This window comes from Halichoeres trimaculatus, unplaced genomic scaffold, assembly GCF_033239565.1.
Source record: "Halichoeres trimaculatus isolate MK-OKI-2021-1 unplaced genomic scaffold, fHalTri1.1 fHalTri1_scaffold_1, whole genome shotgun sequence".
NCBI lineage: Eukaryota > Metazoa > Chordata > Actinopteri > Labriformes > Labridae > Halichoeres > Halichoeres trimaculatus.
The window spans coordinates 24,165,539-24,184,301 of NW_027437179.1; the positions used below are offsets into that span (position 1 = coordinate 24,165,539).

The window sequence follows — 18,763 nt, forward strand, 5'->3', positions numbered from 1 at the left end:
AAGGGTGTGAAAAATGTAACTTTCTAAAACTTCCAAAAGCACCCTCTTCTTTTTTAAAACTTCGATGCTATTCGAATAGTTTCTTTCTTTTTACTGTGAAAACAAAAACCACAGCATCCACTCGTCACTTGGAAAAAAAACATATAAGTATTTTAAAATTTAAATGAAACGTGTCTGCAGTCGGACACGAAGGGGTTACTGATTGTTTCTGTGCGCCCAGCTGACTGACCACGTGACTTCGCGGAAGTGAAAGCGACAACAACATGAGTGGATGCAGATCGTTGGAACCGGTTGGCACGCAAGCATGGCGCTCATTTTCACTTTTCTTCTTGTCCTAGTCTGTCTTAATTTGTCAAAAACTGCAGACCAGGAGCCAGCAGCGGACTGCGGCTGTAATAAGCTAAAGAGAACCTCTCCTGAAGAAAGTACAGAGCCTGCAGCTCGAAAATACTCCAGAGAAGCCAACCAGAGGCTGTCTGAGGCTCAGGGAGATGAGGAGAAAAGTGGGGTAAATATACAGCTATCCATCAAACCATATCAGTTTAAGACATGGGTCTATGTTTGTGGGGAAAGAAAGGGACTCTCGTGTCAGTTTGCTTGAGGAGTTCTTTGAGTCATTTTTAATAAAGCTGACAGCAGCCTGATCTACATATATCCTCCTAATTCCCCTACAAACAGAAAATGAAACCATATTGTTTGAATGCACAATAAGTAATTGTTGGTACTTGGTAGCTTTTTTTTTAGACTTCAGTATCTTAAATGAATGTCCTCCATACTCCAATGTGTCCCTCCCTTCACCGCATCAAGCTAATATTGTAATTATATTTGGCTTTGGAGAGAGTAAACTTCACAGGCGAGGTGTCTCTTCTATCAGTGAAGCCGCCTTTTAATTAACTTAGGGTACTACAGTTCATTGTATCTGTCATCTGATCTATTTGAGTTAATGGTTGAGACAGATCTGTTTTGTGTAGAATGAAATGCAGTCTCCTAAAATTTTGCTTTTTGTTAGACATTTTTAATTGATTTAAAATCAATTTAAATTTATAACAAAAACTTTAATTCTTTTGAAAAGGTAACTTTTGTCAATCTGACAGATTCTGTTTCTTCCGCACAGATGATGTGGATTCCAGGAGGAGAGTTCCTGATGGGGACAGATGACCCAGGCATCCCTGCTGATGGTGAAGGCCCCCAGAGGTTGGTGCAAGTGGACTCTTTCTTCATGGACACCCATGAGGTCACTAACAGACAGTTCCAGAGCTTTGTTGAGGCCAGAGACTACATTACACAGGTGTGTATGCTTACCAAATCTAAAAATACTGCGAATAAAAGACTCAATAAAGTTGAGTCTTCATACAAAATAAATAGTTTAGACAATTAACTCTGTACTTTGGAAATATTGTCATTCTGAATTCCATCAGCTCTTGGTAAATATGTTCCTGACACAGCTGCGCATCTGTCAATCTCAGAGTTGTAACATCTTGTATTTTGTTAATGTCTTAATGCATTTGACTAGGGCTTTTTATTATAAGGAGGAATTGATGCAAACTGTTTTCAAAATTGAAACACTAGCTTTTGAACTTGAATTCATTTAATTGAATGCCTCCAGTTGATTTAAAGTAAGATAAAATAAAATTTGTGACAAGGGTCTTGATATGTTTCTCATTTGTTTACAGTATCTTCTTTCTCTGGTTTTCCTCTTTGTAGGCAGAGAGCTTTGGAGACTCATTTGTATTTGAGGGACTTTTGAGTGACAGTGTGAAAGACGAAATCACTCAAGCAGTAAGTAAGGTTGTGAGTTATTTTTTCCAAGTTGATTTTTGTTTTATCCTGGGAGATGCACATGGAGTAGTACACTTGGGCGACAGAGTGGGAATATCATAGTCATACAGTATTGGTTTTTGCTCTTGTCTCTGCAATGCAGATGTCTACAACAGGAGCATTAAGAGCTTGTGATATCTCAAGTTAGGAGCTTGATTATGCTTTCTGACTCTTGGAAAACATGCAAATAGGGCGGTGTTTTCAGACAAGTACAGTTTTTTTGCCCTTAGTCAGAGTATAAAGTTAACAAACTTGTCAGATTTTCAATACTGGGTCTTATGTCAGATGACTTGGTGTTCCTCCAACCACGCTGTACATGAACTTCTTTCAAACAGTGAAGTGCTGCATGCTTTCAATCTTCCAATACCCAGCCTTGGTCCGCACTTGTTTTTGCTTTAGACCCGTGTTATTTAAGAGTCTTGAGAAAGTTCACAGATTGGTTGTTAGAGGCCCTAAGCACAGCAGGCCTCCTTTAGACAAAAGCCAGACGGCAGGGAATTTGCTGCTTCATCTCAGCTGTCATGTGGGACCTGATCGTACTGGCTGAAGAGGTGCTTTGTACCCATTTGTACTGCAACACCGATGAACATCAGTACCAATGCATTTTTGTAAAAATTCATTTAGTCTAGACGTATGCTAAGATTTTGCAAAACATGAGAGTGAAGAAGCATTATTTTAAACTGTAACAAGCATTTCCATTGCTTTGTAATTAGGTAGCTGAGGCCCCCTGGTGGCTGCCAGTCAAAGGGGCCAACTGGAGGCACCCGGAAGGTCCAGACTCGACATCTGCAGACAGGTGAAGAAATGGTCTTCTGTGATGTTTCTAGGAATATACTCATGGTTATCAAATAACAAAATAGATTTTCAGTTAAATGTGTCTCAAAATGTTACAGGGTTTTACATTACATTTCATCAGTTGCTATTACAGATTTTTGCTCTCTATGCTGACCCTGAATATAACTGTGATGAAAGTGATGGAGAAAAATATCCATGAATAATGTCATCATAGTGTTAAATTATTTTGATCAACAGTAAGTGAGAGGCTACAGTAGTTTTTGTCTCCAGGTATTTGAACATCTATAGTAGTATGGGATCCCAACTAGCAAGCAACAACTAATGGTATAAAAATATGGTTGAGGACAGCCTTCCAATTATATGAACCTAAACTTTTCGATAACATTTAGGAGATAAATGGTTGTCTGACTGTTTTTTTTCATTATTCATTACATATTTTAATAACACAAGCTGACAAGGAAATGGTTGCACATCAAACACTTAAATCCCATTATTTGAAGGCTGGACCATCCCGTTCTCCATGTGTCCTGGGAAGATGCTTACTGCTCCTGGGCTAAAAAAGAGGCTTCCTACAGAGGCAGAGTGGGAGTACGCCTGCAGGGGAGGCCTTAAAGACCGGTAGGAAATGCACTTGATATGTGCTCATGAGGTATCTCAGTATGCTTGTTAGCTCATACAATGTGTTGATTTCTTGTTTTTCTACCCCAACGTCTAGACTTTACCCCTGGGGAAATAAATTGAACCCTAAAGGAGAGCACTACGCCAACCTCTGGCAGGGAGAGTTCCCCAACCATAACACTGGAGAGGATGGATTTATTAAAACCTCCCCAGTAAGTCTCAGGCTGAAAGATATAGAATGGCTTCAGTTATCAGTGCGTTAAAGACCCATTACATCCCCAACCAGGATAGAGGAAGATATGTGCTCATAAGGGATTGATATAAATCTGGAAACTGAATTATGATTTATCTGCTTTCTATAGACGGAAATGAAATGTGCCTGAGAAAAAAGCTCATCTCGATAGTTGATAAAGTCTCACCAGCAGCTTCCAGATATCAGATGAATAATAATTAGATAATATTAACTCCATCTCTTCTCTACAGTGTGGGACTTAAAGATCTGATTTGAAAATATCAATTATGATGGTGTGCATCAAATTATTTCAGTCTATAAAGAGCAAAAGGAAAGTAGATTAATGTTCCCTCACTTGCTGAAATCACTGTGCTTTCATGTTTCAATGTATTTCCCATGCTTTTAGAAGAATTAAAAATATCTGATTAAGAAAGCACAGTGACAGTATTCTCTCCTGCAGGTGATGTCCTTTCCTCCAAATGGTTTTGGTCTGTATGACATGGTGGGGAATGCATGGGAATGGACAGCAGACTGGTGGAATGTGATTCACACCACAGACCGTCAACAAAATCCTGTAAGACTCTATAACGGTGAAGATTTAAAATGATCAAGGTTTTCAATTTGCTCTGAAGTTTATTTATGGAATGAGACTCTGTCTGCTTTATTTTTCCTTTTTTTTCAGACGGGTCCCCCGTCAGGCAAAGAAAAGGTGAAAAAGGGAGGGTCGTACATGTGCCACAAGGTAAAAAAGATGGCCAATTTTATGGTTTCTGTGTTGCTCAACAAAATATCACTTCTGCTTGTAATTAACTCATGAAATTTAAAGCAATAGCTTAAATTTGTTCTGAGGAATTTAATCAATTTAAATGTGATATGTGCGTGGTTGACTGAATTAGACTAATTCTTATTTTTCAAAATAATTTAATAGGCCAGTTAAAGACCAAGAGTGGCTGACTGGGACTACATGCACTACTGCCTGAATCTGTTTAATCCATGGTATAACCATGCAGGGTTTCATGAAAGAACAGGAAAATTATGCCGATACATTCACAGTGCAGTTACTTTATCTGCAACAGTTTGAGCCGCCCACAAGTAGCCATTTCAGTTTTCTTGCCACCAGCAGGGTTGCCATGGGAATGTGACTAATTGCATGCTAAATGAGTCCTTAAGACAGAGGTCTACTTGTTTATATGAATAAACTACATAAGGGGGAGAGGACAATAGTCAGACGTGCTTGGTGAATTTGGAAAAACATGCTCAGAAATGATTGAGCAGAAAAGAAAAATGATTCCTAATATGTTGGCTTCTCCTTATCACTATTTTGTAAAGGTCTCCCTAATTTTTTTTATGCTTTCACAAAGAAGTTCACGACTGTTGATAAATTGATGGTAAGTTTCCCTCTCTTCCTGTCCTCCAGTCTTACTGTTACAGATACAGATGTGCGGCCCGAAGCCAGAACACTCCAGACAGCTCAACCTCAAATCTTGGATTTCGTTGTGCCTCCAATGGCCAAAAGTGACTTGGGCTACCAGTCTGAAACACTTAGTGCTGTCTTATTTAAAACACTGTGAGGAGCTTTCAACATATTATTTCACTCGTCATGACCCACAGTGTAAAATCAGATTATCAATGACAAAATTGGCCACTTCTTAACGATACATTCAAGTTGTGTTGAAATTGGAGTTTCTGGATAAAAAAGCTGACTCAATCATCCACACGTACCCTGAAGTAGATATGTTTAGTACTCCACAGGTAAGGTATGGAAGCAAGTAAGCAGCTAAGTTAGCAAACAAGAGGAGGGTTTTTTCCCTTTGATAAATATATTTGAAGATTCAACATAATCTTTTGGACTCATGGCTATTACCACAGCAAGATTAGATGTAAGTTTTCTGTTTCAGATAGAGAAATTCTCCAACTCGGGTTGTGCAAAGTTACAAAAAAAAGATGGTTATTATGCTCCACTTCAAACTTTCAACACGGCATAAAAGTTCCTCACAGTGTCTGTAAATATGTTTGAAGGTTTTTAAACAAATTGAAAAGTGTCTTCATATTTTGCAGAATTTTTGGTACATACTCACATTTGGTTTGTTTAAATATATTTTTATAAGAGCTTATAATAACTGGTCCTGTAATAATAGATAAAAGATTTATAGATCAACAGAAAAGAGCTCAGTGAAAGTCATTGTAAACATTGTGAGCTGCTGCTTTAAGAATAAATGTGGAATAATTTTTATGACTTGAATAAACAGGATCCTTGGCAATCACATGTCTCATTTATTCAAATAGAACTAGATTTATTTTTAAGCCTCTATTTTAATGTTAATTACTGTCTTTAATTTAAATCAACTTGTGCCTGACCTCAGTTTGCCAATGTGCTTTTTTTGTCCTGTTCATGTTCTGTAAGATGTGTTTGATACACAAGTTTGACATAGTGGTGTTGCATCCAGCAGGGGGCAGTACTTATCTGTCTTTCTGTCCAACATTTAGTCAAATGCATGAACTCATTTGAGAAGTTAAGCTCACACAGTATAAGCTCTGGCTTTGACAGGCAGTCTGGTCGGTGACAGTGAAAAGCTGATTCAGGCAGTTTTGGACTGAGCATGGCTTAAGTTCTAAGACACAAGATTAAGAATCCAGATGAAACCAACTGCACGTATCCCAGGGGGGTGAGTGTGCCTGTCAAAACCACAAGGATACTAATTCCTCCAAGAGTGTAACAGGATATGTGGGGAAAAAAGACAGAGTTTCTGCAAAAGGCCAAAAAATCTTTATTTTAATGCTTTCATTAAGCTTTACATATTGCATGTGAAAATAAACTAAGAAACTGGCAATAAAGAGAAAGGTATAGAAAAATAAGCAAGTGAAGAGGGAAAGGTTCAAATGGGTACTTGTGCAGTGTATTTAAAGAAAAAAACAACTCAAAACTTTTAAAACATTTGAATATCTAGCAATAATATTACAGTATAAGCAAACTAAAATCCTATCTTTTCACAGATAAAATTAAAAGGTATAGTTGATACAACATTACTGCACAATGCTAACATTCAGTTGACAGTTCAACAAGTCTAAACCCTGCTGTCAGCTTTAAATTGAAGTTTAAACAAACTCCATTATCTATCAGTGCACAACAGATCACCTGTTTTACCAAACAGTCAAAAAAACACTGATTTCTACTAAGTCTGCAAGAGGACCATCAGCCTCAACAACTGTATGCTTAACTCAAAAGAAAGTGAGTCAAAAATGCACCACAGAAAAAAAAAGCTTAGCAACTAAGACAACCTGCAGGCTAAATACAGCTGCCATCTTGGAAAGTCCAAAACAATTAAAGAGATAGAAAGAATCAAACAGAGGCGATACGCTATACTAATAAAAATCATGTCCTTAATCACTCTGCCCATATTAGCAAAGATGAGAATACAAAAAACATTTGCAACTTTAATCAACTTTTGCATCAAAATAGCAAAAGTGTGTCTTTTTGTGCTGCTGAAGAGGCAGCCAGGCCTCCTTTCTCAACCCTCACCACATGTAATAACTACGTGTGGTGTCAACAGGAGAGGGCTTCCCTTCTGTGCTGCCATCTTTGTCCTTCTCACCTTCAGCCTCCCATAGGTTGATGAGTGGAGGGTACAGCTCGTTCAGTGGGATAGAGGAAGTCTTCAGCATGTATTTTTTCAGAGAGTGGTGGTAGTTTTTTCTCTTCCATCTGCGGGCCATATATACACTCACTGCACCCAGACTTAGAAAGGCTAGCATTGTTGCCATGACAGCTAGCACAGCAGCACTTGGGTGCTGGTCTGAGAGGTCCAAGGCAAAGGTAGCGCTACGAGTTGTGACGTTGACACAAGACTTGTGTGTCTGCAGGTGGACGTTTGAGACCGTCAGGCACACCTCGTACTCAGTGGCAGGTTGGAGGTGTGTCAGGTTGTACTCATGGACATCGACGGGGACACGAGCTGTGTAGGTGATGTGTGGGTTGTCGATTTTCATGGTGGCAGAGGCCCACTTCAGGTCAGAGGACATGACGTTTGAATTGACTTTCCAGGAAACCAGAATGGAGTGAGACTCTGTCTGCTTGACAAATATCTTCATCACCTGGCCGCTGTCCAGAAGGGTTCCATTTATGCGGATGGTGGCGACCCGTGTGTCAGCCCCTTCTGTGTTCTGCGCCACACAGGTGTAGCGTCCAGAATCCTCCACCTGCACATGAGTCAGCCGCAGGGTTCCCTCACTGCTCAAGTGGTGTCGCTCTGAGACAGTATCAACTGTGATTTTGGATCCAAGTGGAGTCACCCAGTAGATCTCAGGCTCTGGCTCAGACATGGCCCTGCAGTCCAGACTGACACTCATTCCCAGCTCCAGGTTCAGGTGACTTGGGAAGGTGTTGTGGGATATGAGGGGGAGGCATTGTTCTGGAGAATCCAGCAGCCGAAGCTCTCGAACTCGCTGACCTCTGAGTTCTGGTGGGGAACCACATGTCATGGCCAGAGGCTCCATGAAGCGCACTGTGGTCTTGTTTGAACTCATCCACTGAATTACACAGTCACAGCGCAGTGGATTGCTATGCAGACTAATCTCTCGCAGATTGGGCAGAACCTCCACGGTGTGCTGGTAAAGGCCAGTGAGAGCGTTATTGTTGAGCATCAGGCTCTCCAAGGAGGGCATGTCCCTGAAGGCAAACCTATGCACGTATGACAGCTTGGGGTTGTTAGTGGCCTCCAGCTTTGTCAGTTCTGGTAGGTTGTCCATGGCATAGTGGTCAATCGACACTAATTCCATCATGTTGTTGATACCCAGCTCCTTTAAACGCAACATGTTCCGGAAATCTCCTTCCTGGATTTTGTGAACTGGGTTTTTATTTAAATCCAAGAATTTCAGATTGGGAACTTTCTGAAGGGCCAGTTGGGGGATCCTGACCAGTTTGTTGTCATAGAAAGAGATACTTTCAAGGGTATCCAAACCAGCAAAAGCATTAGCTGGAACATCAGTGAGATCCATGCCAGCCAGAACAAGACTCCTTAAGCTCCCCAGAGGTTTAAAGTTCATGTCAAGGAGACCTATCACTGGGTTCTCCCCGATCATCAGGATCTCCAGATTGGGTGTCTCTTCAAACCAGCGACTGTCAATGACGTGGAGCTTGTTGGAGTTGAGGTGAAGACGCAGCAGGCTGTGCAGACCTGCAAATGCATGAGGAGAGATTGAGTTTATCTGGTTGTGGTTTATGTAGAGCTCTTGAAGACTGGAGAGGTTTCCCAGGCAGTGGTCTGGCAGCTGACTGATCTGGTTCTCCTCTAAATGCAGGGTGGTGAGATGCTTCATGCCTGAGAGGCCAACAGCTTCCACTGTGCTGAAGTTGTTCTGGGATAGGTCCAGCTCTGTCAAGTTGAACAGCACCTCCAGTTCTCCTCTGGTATGAGAGATGGCATTGCTCTGGAGCAGCAACACCTGCGTATCCACTGACAGATTGGTGGGGATGTGCGTGAGCCTCAAGTCATTGCAGTCCACTGTGGTTGCCTCCTTGTAGGTGGACTGCGGGGTGAACCAAGGCCGAATCTCGCAAACACACAAATGGGGACATTCTTTGCCATGTACAGGCAACAAGGAAGAAAGAAGTAACCCCATGCTCAGCCAAAAAGGAGGCCAGGAATGCAAGCTGAGCGCCATGTTGTCCGCTCTCTCTGCTCACACAAAGCTTAAACCAGAGGCAGAGTTCTGGGGAAGGGCTTGCAGGGATGGTTCACAAGCATTAGTCTTCCTCAGGGCTTGGTATGTGTGGAGGCACTTTTTTGAGAGGTGATATATTATCCAGAAGAAATTATTTGATGAAGTCGGGGTAGTAGATCATCTGGCTCAGACTTGATGTCCTGGTGTTTTTCTCTGTGGTTCAAACCTAAAAAAGAGAAAGAAAGAAGGGTAAGGTTTGACTTTGCAACATAAATACACACTTTTTTTGATCATTCATTTGGTAAAGTTCTTTGAACCAATAACAGCAAAGGAGAGAAGCTGATCAAAGAAATGGCAATGATAAGGGCGTCATATTTGATTTCCTTTTACAGGTTAACGGATGAAGTGGTAGGTTGTCACAGTGACACCCTGCAGATTTTCGAGGGACTAAGTTGATGTGTCTAACGAGGCAGAAAAAATCCTCAGAAATTGTCTTGTTGCCGTGATACCATGTCAACCTTTATTTTAACATTTTAAGAAGCTTCCACACAGCAGGACAAAAGTTGAATGTGTACAAAAGCTGCTAAAATTACATCAAGAGACTATACACAACCAAGACCTGATATAGCCTGTAAACAACTTGCCTGCCACTACTTTTTTATTGTTTCTTCTACAAGTGAAAATCACAGTCTCTTTTCCCTGACATAATGGATAGAAACTGGGACACTGCCAGGGATTTTGAGCCTGATGGGAAAATATCACATTTGGCCTCACCACTTCACTACCACCAATATTCCAATATTTCTTTATGGCCCCTATTAGTCACAGGCCGTGACGACATCAGCAAGTTAAAAAAGCGATGCAGAATTTTGGATTAAGTTAGCCCTGTGTCTGTCAGCAGCTCATATGAAAAAAGGTCGATCCAAGCTCTGCTTCCCTGATGTGTTGTGTATCCCTCTCTTTAGAGATTACCAACATGTTCTTTCCCTCTGTGATGGGTAGATTATCTGCACACCAGCTTGGTATCAGTGATCCTCTTCGGTGAGTGAGTGAGTGAGTGAGTGAGTGAGTGAGTGAGTGAGTGAGTGAGTGAGTGAGTGAGTGAGTGAGTGAGTGAGTGAGTGAGTGAGGGAGGGGTGGGCCCAGCAGGGGCTCTGGCTGAGAGCCCATTACACAACGGACTTAATAAACAGGGAGTATGTGCTCTTCACTGTTAATCACTCCCTACTTATGATACAAGCCCACGGGAAGCAGCCATACGCATTTGTTAAGAGCAAGCACTGTGGCTGTTCTCGCTGTGGCTGTGAGAAGGGAGTGATTGATGTAAGATGAGCAGAAAGGAGTGGACTGACATGCTGCACACCCATATAATTTGTGATGCTTAATGCTTTTTACTGCCATTTGTAAATTTCATTACATGAGCTCTTAGGAATGTCTGCAGAAATGGCAAATTTGGAAATGACATAATTAGAATTGGTGCTGAACAGTCATCACTTTCTCTGAAAAAAGTAATCCCTAAATTACACGGAAGTTTTAATGAGCTGAGTTAAAATGACTCAGTAGAAATTTCACGGATAGACTTTCTCTTTCTGCACTGACTCCTCTTTTTGTGTGCACGAGCATTTGTTTGTGATAAGTGACTAGATAGATAGATAGATAGATAGATAGATAGATAGATAGATAGATAGATAGATAGATAGATAGATAGATAGATAGATAGATAGATAGATAGATAGATAGATAGATAGATAGATAGATGGATAGATAGATGGATAGATAGAGAGATAGGTGAGGGATTTGCCAAAGGTGGAACATGTCCAAACAAGCAAACGAAAAAACAAACAAAAGGACAGCCTCTGTAGTAGTTTAAAACCATCAAGAGGGACAGAAAAAAAGCAACTCTTGGATTCCTCTCGATAAAAATGAGCACCACAGCGTTAGCTTCTTGTGTGACTCACAGTCATAAAAATTCACATTTATCTTCAAAAATAACTGAGGCTGAGCATTCTGGGTGTGTATGTATGTGTGTGTGTGTGTGTGTGTGTGTGTGTGTGTGTGTGTGTGTGTGTGTGTGTGTACAATAGGGAAGGATTATTTTGTTTTACATCCAAAATGACAAGTTTCTCAGATATTAACATAAACCAGGCACAGATTGTTTTCTCTCCCCTTTCATGTGCTGTCAGTTCATGCACTGCACTGTGTTGACACTATTTTACAGTTTTTCCCCTAATTTGCATAAACTTATTGCAAAGTATAAATAGCAGCTCTACAATGCTAAATGGGACAAACTGGAGCAAAATAAAAAAATAACAAGATGATGAGATTTTTGTAAAATGTAAACCTGTCTCTGAGTGTCACTGCATGGTAAAAGCAAGCTTTTTAAAACTCACTGAAAAGAAGGAAATCAAAATAGCAAAAGACAGAAAAACAAAGCCTCGCAGCTTGGATTTGTTCTCTTTTCTCTTTGAGTTAGAGTACCATGAGATGCTGTGTATCAGGTGGCTGACCTGGTCACACTCAGACTGATCCTATTTTCTCAGTGTGACCAAAGTTAGGTGACAGGGTCCAGCACTGTGTCTCGGCTCCATTATGTTTGGATAGCTGCAATTCATGAGGCACCTCTTTTTCCTTCAAATCCTACAACATTCAGACTTTTAAGAAAATAATCCTGGATCAAATCACATTTATTTTGATCTGCTCCCCACACAGTAAACTCTACTATGGAGCACAGAGACTTAGTTGGTTTGTTCTGTCTCTGTCTTTCTCCATGCCCGAGTTTAAAATCAGAAGAGGCAGGCAGAGTAATCGCTAATTTCATGCTGAGGCCATAAAACTCAGACACCTGGCACCAGGTTTCTGGCAGACTGGCAACGCTGAGGGGGGTTAGTATCCGTTCCCACCTATCTCTGACTGTGCGTACGCATTGACCTTATTGACCCAGGGAAGCTCTGCTGTGCACATATGCTCTTTTCCAACACTGGGCTGCTTCATTATCACTGCAGTGCAGGAATCAGTACTTTCAGGCACAAGTGCACCCACGGATGGTCATTTCTGAGCACAGACCAACTTCACTGGTGGTTGGAGTTAAACATTGCGCTCTAGGATGACTCAAAGTCAAGCTATGCTGGCCAGATATGTAATCTCTGACTGGCTCCCCAACTATCATCCCCACCAAGCTTACCTGGACCCTGCCAGTCCAGAGAGTCGCCATCATACAACCTGCTACTCTGGTTCTCTGGATGAGGAAACATGTGACCTGACACCTACACCACTCAAACTTACACTGTACAGCAAATAGATTTTCACAGCATTTAAAATTAATTTGTAAATAATGAATCCTCTGCAAAGCAGAAAACACACAAATGAATCCTCAAAAATAAAATAGTTCATCCCTGACATTGGAGGTGCATTGAATTAAAAATATGTTTATGCAAAACGGCTTTTATCGATATTAGCTTGTGTTTAGTGCAGCAAAGATTCAAACCCAATACAACAAAGGCTGACTGTTAAAAATGATCTTGTTAAGTTTATTGTATTCAGAAATCGTTATTGTTCAGGAAACTTGACAAGAATTTTTTTCTTACTCCATTGGAGCCTTTTTAAAATTTACTATTAACAAGACCTTAAAACATTTTTTTGGTTTTAGTGATTTTTGTTTTGTTTTGTTTTTGTTTTTAAGATCTTGAATAAGACATTTTCCTAGATTTGTCCGGTGACCATGTTTCATATTAAGTCAAATTAAACATTTTGTGGGCTAAAACAAGCCAAAACACTTGCTTTAGGAGAATACTTAATAACTTTTTACAAATATGGTGTATGGTCCAGAGAAACTGTTGCCTTTTTGTTGTTGTTTTTTTCTGTTTTCTATGTCTTGGCAAACAAACAAACAAACAAACAAACAAACAAACAAACAAACAACCCCCCAGTGTTTTGTTTTGATTTTCATCCCAAACTTTAACAGCACTTACAGTGGCTTGAGGGTCGCCGGTTGAAGTCCTACTGCTGACTTAAGTATGGAAACTGATCAAGACTAAACCCAAAACTGCTTGGAGGGCCTATCCATGTGCAGGCCACTCACCACAGGACTGGACCATTTTGTATCAAGATAATCAAGCTATTTATCTGATAAGTTTATTGAAATAAGTTCAAAATCATCTTAAAAGAAACTGAGGATATTGTGCTTGCTGCACTGACAGTTTTACTCATTAAAATCAATCAAGTCCTTCTATTGGGTTTGAAATACTTCAAAGTATTTTTTTTAATTAAAAATAACACAACTACACTCAGCAAGATTGTTGTTTTATGCAGTGTATGAGTCATACCTATATCTTAAAACTTGATTGGAAATGTACCAGAGATAAATTGTGATCTTTTAAAATTACATTCAAGAGGAAGTATGGTCTTGCTGTGAAGGGTCACTTTGTTGGACTAGCACCTTTGTTCTATAGAATGTGACACAAATAAAGATTAATTCTCTCACTGCCAAAGCGGAGCCTGACCAGTTGTGTCCCAGCACCTGTATCCTGATAATCTATCCCTAATCTCTGTTCTCGAGCTGCAGAAAGCAATTACACTGAAGTTATCATAATTAAAACATGCATGCATATAGATGTAACTTCACCACATCTATACTCAAACTGACACAAAATATATGATCTGTTTCTCTCCTCTTATTCAACATGCATGCATACAGAGCACTGGAAGGAAACTAAAAAAATCCCTCAACAGCTCGGTATTATCCAGCTGACTGTCTGAGCTGACGCCTCTAGCAGGAGGGATTTACTGTCTTTGCTCAACCAATCCTTATGAAGTTTTAATCTAAGCACACATTAACACACACACACACACACACACACACACACACACACACACACACACACACACACACACGCATTTACAGTACCTGTTATTTTAACTCAGTTTGCATATATCCTTGGAGCATCACAGACCCGGAGGATCAAAGCGATGCAGGGAGATGTGATGGTGGGGCATAATGAGCTGTCTGCTTCATGCTCTGGCCTCATAAATGCATTTATGAGACATGATCTCTGGACAACACCAGGAGCAATGAAAGTAATCAGAGTAGCTGAGAAAACACAGCCCTGCAGTCAGATGTAGAGAGCATTTCACTGTGTCAATGTGTGAACTACTGGTAGTTGTGCGCAGGCGGCACTGTTTGTTTTCTAGCTAAAAGAGTAAAGAAAGACTCCTTTGGTAGGTTTCGAGATTTTCACTTGAACTAGTTTTGACTCTTTCTTCAAGCTCAGATATGTAGCTGTTAATGAATACCTCACCATGAGCCACTGGTGCAGCCAGGAGGAACCTGACTTGAGAGCACACTGCATCATTTTTCATAGGGCTCTGGGCTATGCCCCCCCTTAGGTCCTCAGGCTCTTTTTCACTGGGTGCAAAATGTAAGCAGTGTTTCTGAACCAGCAGCCACACAACAGGCTCACAGACATGCATCACTATGGTAACGACTATGCCACTGACTTGTCTGTTTCATAACCAAATGAGAGGACAGCTATTAGTGGCATTAGAGAGCTAAAAGAAGAACTAGAAGGAGGTGACTATGATGTACATCACTTTAGCAACAAGTCTCTTTCTTTTTCTTTTTACAGCAAAGCAAAAAATCTTTAATATAATCATTTTGCATCAGAGCTATACCACCAGTTTTGAAATCTGAGGAGTTCTGCCTGATGTTGTCTCTGCTGCCTTACTGGGCTGGCCTGCCTGAGAGATTTCCTGTTCCTGCTCCATTAGTATGCAAGCGTCTCACTCCACATCACACAGAGCTTTGGTGCAGCTGCTGATGGCAGAGGTGTGGAGCCGAGGAGAAGAAGGATGCATGTCCACTCAGTCAAGAAGAAGAGAGGAAGTAAAGAGGGAGAGGATTGGGAGTGCTGCCTCTATTAGAAAAGCCTCCAGAGGAGACGGCTAAGCTTAAAATGAAACATGGGGAAAAGTACAATGTCAAAACCTGAAAACAACGTGTGGAATTAAGCTGTTTCCCTGACTCCATTAAGGCTGCTTTCATTTTTTTTCTATTTCCCCTTCTGCCCTTATCCTCCCCCTCCTCCTCCCCTTCATCTCTCCTTACAGTTGCATGGCTGGTGAAAAGCCAATTTGTTGTCACTGGAGAATCAATCAATCACACTGACAGTGCCAAGGTCTCTAATCTCAGGGGGATTCCTTTTTTGAAACAACGCACAGGTCAGGGTAGATGGAGTTGCGCAGTGAAAATTGACCTCAAAACCAAAATTGATCATACTAGCATAGATTTATCCTACTTTTTTATCAGTTTCAAATCCATTTAGGTATGACATGATTTAAATTACTTAAAATTGTTTTCTTGAAGTGGTGTGTTGTAAATGCCTGACCACATCAAGTATTAATCAAAATCTTCTGCAAACAGCCTTTCTAGGATACATTTCTAGTTCACTAATGAAAACAAAAAGGTGACAAAACAGCTGACTCAGAGATCTTGGGGAAACCATTCAATGGCCCCCCTGTGCTTCCCCGTTCCCCTTCAGATCACGCACACAAAGGCTGAAGGTCAAGCTGTTGCACCCTTGTCTCTGCTGCATGCTGTGGGAACCTCAGGACCAGCACATGCTTAAAAGTTGGGCCCTATGACACACAAAGGCTCTCACCCGAACACAGGGACGTGTCTTTGTCTGGATAGGTTCTCACACTCGTCACTACCAGCTGAGAAGCTACGTCACGGCGCATTGTGAAGACTGGGGGAAGGAGCCACAGCCCTTTAAACTCTCTCGTCACTGGCTAACATAGGAATCTGATGTCTGCTGCGACTCCAAAGACAAAGAATGCTGTCTTTCAATGTTTGGTTGCTGAGACTAGAAAACAAGAAATTTGTCAAAGGCACCAACTTTCCCTCATCAAACCTATGGGATGAAACTTCCTGAAGGGAGCTTGATGTGATGGTAAGATCAGTAACAGGTGCTGTTGTAATGCAGCAGCTGAGACAACAGAGCCCAATTGACAAAGGTGACCCCAACAATACCACCACACACCCCCTACTGTCTAAAACTTCTGAGCAGAAACACTGGATAGCCTATTGTAGTCCTCCTCAGTGCCTTCACTCCAGACATCTGCCAATTTCCTGACCCTTAAGCATGCAAATAAGCTGGCTGGACAACGTGGACCCATAGCTGCTGTTTCAGCTGCTCCCTGCATTGTGAGTGATGCTGCAGTTTGTGTCAATGTTACACTACACTGTTGGCTGAACCCTGTGTCACAGTGCAGAGAAATGTCAGGGATGCAGCTTTAATAATGACTCACAAACCACACAGATATTTGTTTTTTATGCCAAAAGCAGTAAAGTAAGTACTGAAACTTAACAAAGGTCTGTTGTGAAAAGGTAAAATGATTTGTCTTTGTTTCCCTCAATCTGATCTTTGATCATTTCAGATCATCCCAGAACTGACAGGTTTTATAACGATCTGTGAAGAGTTTAAAAGGCAAAGTATTATTAATCTAATTCCACAATATGACCGTAGAGAAACTGATAAATATGAACTTTCGGGATTCAATACCAACCCATTCAAACCTTTGTTTCTGTTATGAAGCTACACAAACACTACCCGTCACCTTTGCGGTATTAACGCACGCTGCACGAGGCCACGGCAGAGATCGCATTATTGTTTCATTTCTGTTGATCGGTGCATTTATGAAAACCAAAAGAAAAAAAGCGAACACAGTAGAATTATGACTTCATCTTTGCGAGTTTATGAATCAAAATCGAAGTAAAATGTTTAACTATTTTTCCTTAAAACCGGAAATCAAGGAAACAGTCAAGGATTATAAAAATGATAGGTAGTAAAATCAGCACATGCTTAAAATAAATAGACTGCTCTCACCTCTAAACCGCCGTACCCTCCGTCCGAGAGGCTGCTGCAGGCGACTGTGTTTGACCCGTGCGGTATCCGCATCTCCAGGATGAGACGTGAGAGGTATAAGTTACGTTAAGGAATACAGATAATCAGAGATGGAGCGTGTGGGATCAACATCTGCGGGGTAAACCCTCGCTGTGCTCCCCGGTGCTGCTGCAGGCACGCTGGTGGGTTACTTCAGCAGTGGAAACGCTGCAGCGGCGCACAGCGCACAGTGACGAGCAGCTGCCTGGCGCAGGTCAGCTGGACTGAAACAGCTCCCGACTCCGACAAAACAAGCAACCCTTACCATCTGTTCTGTCATCAACATGCACCATGGGAACCAAAGTCCCACCCTGCCGGCCACGACCCGAGAAGCGCGAGTGTGATGGTGGATATGATGGAGGAGCCAATGAAAGGAGTGCACAGAGGAGATCTCATTGTTTGAATGTTTGTGATGCTTTGGCTGACTTGAGAAATGAGTTTCTGACCAATAGAAAGTAAATGTATCCACTCTTTAAGGAAAACAAGCTTACTTTCAAAGATAGTTGTTCAGTCATAAGTGCCACTGATCCAGAGTTGATTTACATTTGATAACTTAAAAATTAATTATTCATGATTACTTTCAAATTTATGGACTCTGAAGTGGATGCTCTAAATCTCCACTCCCCCTCTTTCACACTAAAACAAACACTTGCTCACACAGGAATCTATGTTGAAATAGAGGAAAGTCTTTTTATTTCAGACCTGTCGGCTGTTTTGGATCCCCCTCTCCTCCTCCCCATCTTCCTCCCCCTCCTCTCCCCCATCTCTCCATGGAGAGCTGTGAAAATGACAACGTTTCATCACTTGCTGTTTGAGGAGCTGTTTTGGGAGCTGTCTGCTTCCTCATGCAGCTGCAAGAGCCACAGAGAATTAACGTGACTGTCTCTGTGTTAGCACGAGAAAGCGTGCCAGGCAGGTGTCACCTACAGGTTAGACGAGAATTAAGCAGGATGTGACAGAAAATCCAATTTTTAATGAAATTTGGGTGTATTCTTGGGAGGCCCTTGCAGGTTCAAGTTCATCAAATACATTGTTTGACCTTTCCTACATGAACCAGGAGTAGGCCTCCTGTGATTTTATGTAGATGAGGTACCTATTTTAACTACAGAGCTTTACCAGTATCCCAAATAATTATAGCCAGAGTTTATAGAAAGCAGGATTGTAATAGGATATCAGTTGAAAAATAAAGTATTGGTTTGTGACACATTTATGAAGACTTAAATGGGATTGATTTCTCTTCCCCCCCATGCAAATGAAGGAGTCCTCATTGTCTGTTATTACAATAGAGTGCAGAAAACCTGACAGTAAAGGCTGGTTGGTGTCTTCTTAAACCAATGTTCTATGGTTCCTATAAAGGGACTGTGAGGATGATCTGTTTGAAGTAGACTGCAGCGACAACTTTGGCCAGAATTCGTGGTGTTTACTGAATAGGTAATGTATTTATTAACAGTTACTAGCACTGTTATTTAAAATGTTTGAACAAGCAAATTTTGTAAGTTTGTACAGTAGTTTGGTATCTGGCTAAATTGAGCGTTACTAACAACCAAGTGCTCTGAGACGTGTCTGTAACGTGTAATGCTAGCGAGTCTTCGTCAAGTCCTTAGAGTGCTCATCTACCAAGCAGAGCTAACGTAACTTCACTCTTCCCTTTATTAATAGACTCTCAAGTCTGCATAGACCATTGCAGTATAATTGCTGCATG

The 18,763-nt window shown here is 41.2% G+C and overlaps 2 protein-coding genes across 2 annotated transcripts; one reads left to right on the forward strand and one right to left on the reverse strand.

Annotated features, from left to right (window-relative positions):
• The first annotated feature begins 174 nt into the window (after positions 1 to 174).
• sumf1 (sulfatase modifying factor 1) lies at positions 175 to 5,717 on the forward strand. The gene is given in 10 exon segments (XM_074673223.1): positions 175 to 508; positions 1,115 to 1,288; positions 1,705 to 1,779; positions 2,532 to 2,614; positions 3,114 to 3,168; positions 3,170 to 3,231; positions 3,329 to 3,443; positions 3,924 to 4,037; positions 4,146 to 4,205; positions 4,881 to 5,717. Coding segments are annotated over 10 exon segments (1,077 nt in total). The 5' UTR covers positions 175 to 271; the 3' UTR covers positions 4,983 to 5,717.
• A 555-nt stretch (positions 5,718 to 6,272) lies between these two features.
• LOC141798841 (leucine-rich repeat neuronal protein 1-like) lies at positions 6,273 to 17,594 on the reverse strand. The gene is made up of 2 exons (XM_074680707.1): positions 17,005 to 17,594; positions 6,273 to 9,350 (listed from the first exon to the last, which is right to left on the reverse strand). The coding sequence occupies exon 2, from the start codon at positions 9,122 to 9,124 to the stop codon at positions 6,980 to 6,982; it is 2,145 nt and encodes a 714-aa protein (XP_074536808.1). The 5' UTR covers positions 9,125 to 9,350; positions 17,005 to 17,594; the 3' UTR covers positions 6,273 to 6,979.
• Positions 17,595 to 18,763: the final 1,169 nt, after the last annotated feature.

Coding starts and splice junctions, on each gene's coding strand:
- LOC141798841 (XM_074680707.1), bottom strand. CDS start 9,124: ATGGCGCTCAGCTTGCATTCCTGGCCTCCTTTTTGGCTGAGCATGGGG.